At 39.7% G+C, this 7,982-nt stretch overlaps 1 protein-coding gene across 1 annotated transcript in view; it reads left to right on the forward strand.

Moving 5' to 3' along the window:
- The window catches only part of tmem145 (transmembrane protein 145), a 40,219-nt gene that overhangs the window by 7,083 nt on the left and 25,154 nt on the right, over window positions 1-7,982 (forward strand). The window contains 2 exon segments of the mRNA XM_032518699.1: window positions 5,972-6,046; window positions 6,515-6,592. Coding sequence (XP_032374590.1) covers window positions 5,972-6,046; window positions 6,515-6,592 — 153 coding nt within the window.

Consider the following 7,982-nt stretch of genomic DNA (forward strand, 5'->3'; position numbering starts at 1 on the left):
TCTCTCTCTCTCTCTCTCTCTCTCTCTCTCTCTCTCTCTCTCTCACATTCACACTAACATTGGACTAACTAACGGCCGCTTAATTTAGTTGGAATAGTGGTGGAATAGTTAGATCCTGGTGGTGAATTTTGCTAACAGCTATCTGATTGTCATGCTTGTTGATGCCTTGTTAGACTCATTGGTCTGCCAAGTCCATTGATTTTCAAAACAGAATCTGTTTACAGGTCTACTGCAAATGTGGAAAAAAAGTTGTATAAAGCCTTTTGAGGCTTCACAGGGAGCCGTGAGAAATCCTACCATACCAATCCATCCTTACCTTACCAGTAAGCAGACCTTTGTAGTCAACTCCTTATCTCTGCTTGATGCTGGCATAAGACTTCTGACCAAATTGTTAGCGGTTGAGTGGAATTGTGGGTGAAATAGGTGCCAGGTTTTGACAAGGAAGAAGAAAGGGTGGAATAATAGAGATGATATTTCTGGTTCTGCTGCATCCATTTTGATCTGTCTTGTTTAACCCGCTTAAATACTAAATTGGCAGAGTTGTCTTTAAGATAAACATGCCACTGACTTAAACATAATGATTATTTTCACCATCGATTAATCTGTTGATCATTTTCTCGATTGATAGCATGGCCTATAATATCAGGCAATAAGGTAAAATGCTGATCACAATGTTTAATCCTTGAGAAGCTGGAACCAATAGATGTGTGCTTGAAAATGAGCAAAAGGCTAATAATGCGTACACTAATATTTTAGAAGTTATTGTGCTTCCAACGTTGTGGCAACAGTTTGTGGAAGAGTCCTGTTGACATGACAAGGCCTCCATTTACAAAGCCAGGTCCATAAAGAAATTGTTTCTTTTACTTCTATATCTTGACTGGCCTGCACAGAGCCCTGAGCTCAACCCCATCAAACACGTCTGGGATGAACTGGAACGCCAACTGCGAGCCAGGATTTATCATCGCACATCTGGGCCTGACCTCACTGATGCTCTTGTGGCTCCAGATGAGTAAATCCCTGCCGCCAGGCCAGGGTCCATAATCTTTTTGAAAGCTTTCCTTGAAGTGTGGAGGCTGTTATAGCAGCATATTGATGTAAAAAACACAATTACTACAAACATATATGGGTGTAGTTTTTGGGTGTCCACATACTTTTAGTCATAATCCCATGTGGGATTGGCCAAATGTTTGGCATGGCACAGTCATGAAATGAAACTATCTAACTAACTAACGAACTAACTATCATACATATTGTCTTTCCTTTCTCATGTTAGCTCACTTTTCTAATCACAGTACTCTATGACCAGTAAGGATTCTTTGCTGTTTGCTGATTGGTTGGTTGAATGCTTGGTTCATTAGTTAGACTTCTGGTATTTTATTTAAAATTGTGACATGAATAAACTTGGGATCTATATTTTTTTATTTCAATTTGGTTCTGTGTCCCGTCCCTACTAAATAACTTCCTGCTGTTTCTTTAACCAGCTGTTAACGCTACAGAAAGTTGGTCCAGAAAATACTTGATGGAAAATGGAGAGTTGGACTTCAGTGACAGGAGCCTTTGGTCAATTATACTGAGATCACAGGAATGGATGTGTCGGCATCTGTGCATTTAGCATCTTGGGCAGGGAAAACACACACACACACACACACACACACAAGCTTATACCTCTACTGGGATTGTGTGTGTGTGTGGCTCAAGGAACTGGCTCATGTTGTACTGTATAGCAAGAGGGAAGTCTAACTAATTATATGCTTTGAAGACCATTGTTCAGTCGAAGCTGTATTATACTACTGCTGTGTTTTTGAGTAGGACTTTTGAAGGCCAAGTGTACAGGAGGTGACGAAATAAAAGTGGTTGGCCTTTTGATGTTTCTATAGCAGCTGCAAACTAAGGCATGCTGTTGTTGCTATGACAATAATGACGGGCAGGGGGACGGTGGGGGACTGGGTTGGTATGCATGTTGGTTTCAAAACGGCCATAAGATGCTGTAGAAAGTGTGTGTCCAACAAGGGGGTCTTTCAGTTTGAGGCTGTGGTGAGTTAAATGATACCACCCACTATCTCAACCAGACCACCCCTCTTTCCTCTCTCCTGGGATTCATCTTTGGGTCAGTGCTCCCCTCTGCTGCCCCGGTTGTCATGGTCACAGCCTTAAGCGTAACCCGGGACAACGCCGAGGTGGGAGTGAGCCTCAGGCTTCAGTGACTTTTGGAGTTTGCCATGAATTATAACCCAGAAGCTCGGGGGGGATGAAGCTGCCTGGCAGCGGCTGAAATATGGCTGCGGATTTGTTTGCTGTGATATATGAAGGCAGCAGGGCTAGCCACGCTGCACTGCTCTGGTTGCACTTTATTTCTCTGCACAGAAATTACTGTGCTTGTTTATGTAGGTAGAACACAGGACAGAGGTAATTACAGTATAATGGGGCATGGTGAGTTTTGTTTGTTGGGTGGAGATCAAAAGTTAATTCCCGATCTAAATAATCTAATGATTATTTTGATTAACTTTTTTATATTATTGAATGGCCGCTACATTCAAACCACTGCCAAATTAGATACAAACCTACGTAAGACTAATAACTCCACAAAACTCACTTTGTATTTCTCACTATGGCTACGTTTAGAAACTGGTGTCATGCAGCGACTTTCGGAGTGCAGAAAATCAAACCCAGATAATTACCTCTTCTCTGAGTCCATGTTTTTTATGTTTTTATTCATTTCACAGAGATAAACATATGGTCTTATTTTTTACATTTTCACCCCAACCCCAAGTTCCACATTAGATGAATATGTAGGCCATACGTACGCACGCATACAGTATGTATATATTTATGCAGGTAAATACAGATGAAAGGTTAATAAATAAAATAAAAAAGGGAAATCCCTCACTTATCGTTAAAGCTCTGCAGTAATGGTACACCAACACGCAATGCAAATTGATGGCACTATATATCAATCGAATTTATTTACATATACTTATGAGGAATCCATGCTGCACATGTCCTTTTCCCTGTGGTGACCTTAATCATGTGGACCCCCCAACAGTTTGTTGCCGTTACTTAAATTTCCTCATGGGGTAGACAGAAACTACATACTAGAGCTTTAATCTGCTATCTATTTCTTGATTAATTGTTAAATGTTTGGTCTATAAACTGTCAAAACAAAATTAAAATCCCATCACCATTTCCAAAAGCCCAATGTGACATCTTTTTGTCCAAGCAGCAGTCTTAAACCCAAAGATATTTAGTGAAGGACAAGAAAAGCAGCAAATTGTTACATTCTAGAAGCTGGAACCAGAGAATACTTGAAAATGACTTAATCAATTATCACAACAGTTGCAGTTTCATCCAGTTTTTGCAAATTTCCTTTTTGGGCATTTTAGGCCTTTAATTTTGGCTGAGGACATTGAAAGGGAGAGAGAGGGGGAATGACATGCAGCAAAGTGCCATAGGTTGGAGTCAAACCGGCACACGCTCCATCAGGTGAGCTATCTAGGCACCCAGGTGCATGTTTTTCAACAGCGGCTTCAACTCTAGTGTCAGGTTAGCCCATTACGCTACTTTGTCATATCTCAGTCCTGTTTACTTTAATTTAATTTTCTCTTCTACAGTAGAAAGAAAGAGAGAAAGTACTGCCTTTTGCAGTAACTCGTGTGCTGGCACATTTGGATGTATGATATTTTTTCATTCATTCTAAATCAAGGAGTTAAAACTAATTTTAAACCTACTGAGACAAGCTTTTGAATGTTAGGACAAAATTAAATGCTTATGCACTTTTGTTAATGAAGTATTTTGTGCATACATGTTTATTCTTCAAATGGTTATAAAAATATTTAAGCAATGTTCTTGTATGCCTGTTGCATTTGCTGTATAAGTTTGGTATGTCTTATTTCATTGGGGCTGCAACTAATTATATTATTGTATTTTCATTATAGATTATTCTGCTGGGTTTTCCTACTGAATCAAATGACTCATTGTCATTGTCCATCACATTTTCCAAGAGCCCAAGTTGATATGTTATTTTGTCTTACCAACGGCCCAAAATATGTTCAGTCTACAAACTATACTAAGAAAAGCAGAAAATACCGTATACACCTTTTGAGAAACTGGAAAATGTTGGCATTTGTTTGTTAAAAACAATTAATAGCTTAGCAAAATAATTGATTCAAAAGGAGTTTTATAGAAAAAAATATAGAATTCTCTAACATTTTCATTTAGCATCAATATAGAAAACCAAAAATATGATACTCAACCCTGGTAGTGCCAACAATACTGTGTACTGATACTTTGTCAAGCCCAGTTGAAACCATAATGTATTCATTAACTTTTTTGCAAAATGTACAGGCTATAGGCAAAAAAATAATTTTGTTAACATAATGGGGCAACCTATTAATTAAAAGGTATTTACCACAAATCTGTAGTGTCTTAGATTTGGATCCAGCCTCCGTCTCTCTCTCCAGTGCCATTTGTCCAAATAAAATTCTAGATTTGTTGTGCTAATTTGCCATCACAAGACCATCTATAACTTTTTCTTGTCACTCTGGTTCAAAAGTCTTCATTTATTCTGGCTACCTCAGTAGGACATACTCTTACCGGGCAGTCCTCCAGATAAAGAAAAGTGTGCGTAAACATCATATAAGTGATATGGATGATAGTGCTGTGCGGTGTTCAGCACTATGGTGTGTGTGTGTGTGTGTGTGTGTGTGTGTGTGTGTGTGTGTGTGTGTGGTGTTGTGTTTGTGTGTGTGTGTGTGTGTGTGTGTGTGTGTGTGTGTGTGTCCACTGACTGATCCGCCATGCCGATGTTGCTGCAGTGCCTTATGTAAGCACTGTGAAATACACCATCAGCACTATTATCTGGTCTCATGCTGCCAAGCTTATGGCTGAATAATATTAAGACTGGATAGTTTTTTTCTTCTTCTCCAACTCTCTCCCTTATTAATGTGCTCAGCAGTCTCTTAATGCCCTCCCTGTTAACCCTCTCTAGAAGGTTACCCTCTTTGCTCCATCTCCCTCCTCTCCTTTTCTTCTTTTTCTCTTATATCTAAGCCTCTTTTTCTACTTTTCCTCCACCTTTTTTCAACTTTTCTCAAACTCTGACCTTTTGTTTCAACTCCCCTTTCTTCTCTCCTCTATTTCTGTTCTTTATTGCCTCATTAATGTCCTCTCCAGCTTTTATTTTCTTTCAAGCATCAAAGAACTTTTTTTATTTTAATCTATGGCTTCTAACTGCGAAGAAGGGTCCGCTCCAGCATCAGAAAACACCAGTTATGTATCCCTTTTTTGCTGTAACGCAGTAATATAACGCATTAATAAATTTTGCTAATATAACACCCATTACAATCTCAGTAACGCAAGTTACAACACATTTTACCCTGACATTGAGTGATGTTTGTTTTTTTAAGAATCCACTTCAAAGCAATTTCTGCTGGAATTCGATGGTTAAGATGATAAACTGATACATTTGCAAGATCTTTTTTTTTTTGCGAGATCACATTTTCAGGAGTTATTATGCTGCGTTGAAGCAAGGTACTGTCCTGTCACTGTTACTGGTATGGTAGACGGTATGGACAATCTGTGTCCCAACAGCTGACGGTAGGCCTACGTCAGTGAGGACAGCAGTGTGTTTGAGCAGCTGACAGATATAAACATGTCGAGAATTGATGAAATTTAGGCCTGCTACACATAATATCATTAAATTGTATCAGTGTTGTAAAGTAACTATACCGTACTTAGGTATTAAATATTTTCAGTTTCTCTTACTTGGATTGTATGTTTTGCATTTTTTTTAATCATTTGGTGCCTCTGGTCAACAGGTGTCACTTATTCTTAAAGTGGAAACACGGGAATTAGTTTGGAGGTATACATGCAACTACAGAGGTGCTAGCGTGGCTGTAGATTTTTAATGTTTTTTTCTGTGTTGCCTGTTAATTGTTTTAAATTCACTTTTTCCTCTTCTGTTTCTTGACTCCAGGACTGGGTTTTCCTCACTCGTTTCTGCTTTCTAACCGACTTTGGACGTTTGGACTTCCGGTTCCGCTATCCAAAGGTAGGACAACTACCTATAAGAATAATATAGAGATGATTGAGGTGCGTGCGTGCGTGCGCGTCATTTTGTTTCTATTTTCAATCTGGTTTCCAGCAAATTTCTTCTCCGGCAACATGATTGTTTTACTTTTCTTTTTTCTTCATCCTCTTTTTTTCTACTTTAGTTCTCTTTCTTTACTTCCTCTTACCTCACCCAAGCTGATGCCATCTCTTTTTCTCTTCTCTCCTTCCTCCGGCGTTTCCTGCTTTACCCATCTCGTCCTCTTTTTCTTTCTCCTCCTCATCCTTTTTGCTCTCCTCCACTCTATTTCTATTTGCATCTGTTTTGGTCTTCCGCTCTGTCTTCTTTTACCCATGCCTTGGTTTACTGTTGTAGCCTGCAGCCTTTGAAAACAATTTTATGTCATATAAATCTCAAACCATCTCGCTGCCTCCTCTGTGATCTATGCCCTCTCTCTCCTCTGTGCAGTCTCGCTGCTGTCAGAACATATTGCTCTACTTTGATGACAGTTCTCAGTGGCCAGCTGTGTACAAGAGGCACGAAAAGGTGAGACACTGATACCCTCAAGCTTTGTCTTTTGACAAGCTATCATTAAAGAGAAATACAGCTCCATTTACTAACTAGCAATTTGTCACTAATGTAATGAAAAAGCCGTGACTTTGATGTTGTTAATTTTCACATTTTAACTTGAACTAAAGGATTACACCCTGGTCAGAATAAAACAAAGCAGCCTTTCTTTCTTTCTTCAGCTTTTTACTCACAGCCAACGATAGATTTTTTTTTTTTTTAGTGATCACTTTTTTTTTGTAAATTCAAAAACATAAACATTAACAAACAGTTAGAAACAATACACTGGGACGTAGGAACGCGTCCCAGAACCAATAAATGAAAAAATAAATGAAAAAAACTCGGATTGGGAGGGAGGGAGACAAAACAACACATGCAGAAACAGACACACACACACACACAAAAACACACAGACAGACACAAGACAAGGAACCAAACACCTGTGCAAGTTAGACGTCCTCATAGAGTCCGCAATGCTAGCAAGTGTCCAGTTTTTTTTCTGGCGCTCCATTAATCCGTGCCGTGGAAAGTTCCATATATACTACTTCCAAGTAGGAAAGGGTCCAAGTGCAGATAGACAGGCCGTGGGGTGGTTTCCATCGGGTTGCAGTCATTTTCTTTGCAGCTGATGTCCAGCAAATACAGCAGGTTTCTGAGTCCCAGATAGCTGAAAGGCTGACAGGTCATTCAGAATCAAGACATTGACAGTAACAGGCACGGTAACAGTAAACAAGGCGGAAACTTTGGATGCAATATTGTTCCATAACTGACCAACGGTAGAGCACTCCCAGAACATGTGAAGATATGTACCTTGTGCTTTCACTGGACAGAGATTGCATAATGGGCAATTAATTATTTTCATGAGGTGCATTTTCACGGGGGTGAGATATGTCCTATAAATGAAATTTTTAGTGAATCTGCTGATGGCGTGATACTTCTGGAATGGAAGACCATACATTATGCCAGTCGAGATTGATACCCAGGCCTGGGTAATTGTGTGCCCAGATCCTCTCAATAGGAAGGGCAGTGCGGCCAGATGTCACCAAGAACTGATAAAGCCTAGGCACCATACCACAGTTTTAGGCTGCGCAGTTGGGCAAAGGACTCAGCCAGGGAACACCATATGCTTTAAGCACCGACCTTAACTGAAGATAAAAGAAAGAAGAGGAACGTGGTAGACTGAATGCATTTTGTAAGTCAGAGAAGAGTAACAAGCCAACCTCACCAAAAATGTCTTTTAGTCAATGAACTCCCCTTTGTTCCCATTGTGGGGCTGTTATCGACCTCCCACCAATCAGGAGTGCTGCATTATTGAATAATGGGGAAAAAGTGTGCCAGTCATTTTCAAAAAACACTATATTTTGGTTGT

Source organism: Etheostoma spectabile, chromosome 6 (assembly GCF_008692095.1).
Source record: "Etheostoma spectabile isolate EspeVRDwgs_2016 chromosome 6, UIUC_Espe_1.0, whole genome shotgun sequence".
NCBI classification, from domain to species: Eukaryota; Metazoa; Chordata; class Actinopteri; order Perciformes; family Percidae; genus Etheostoma; species Etheostoma spectabile.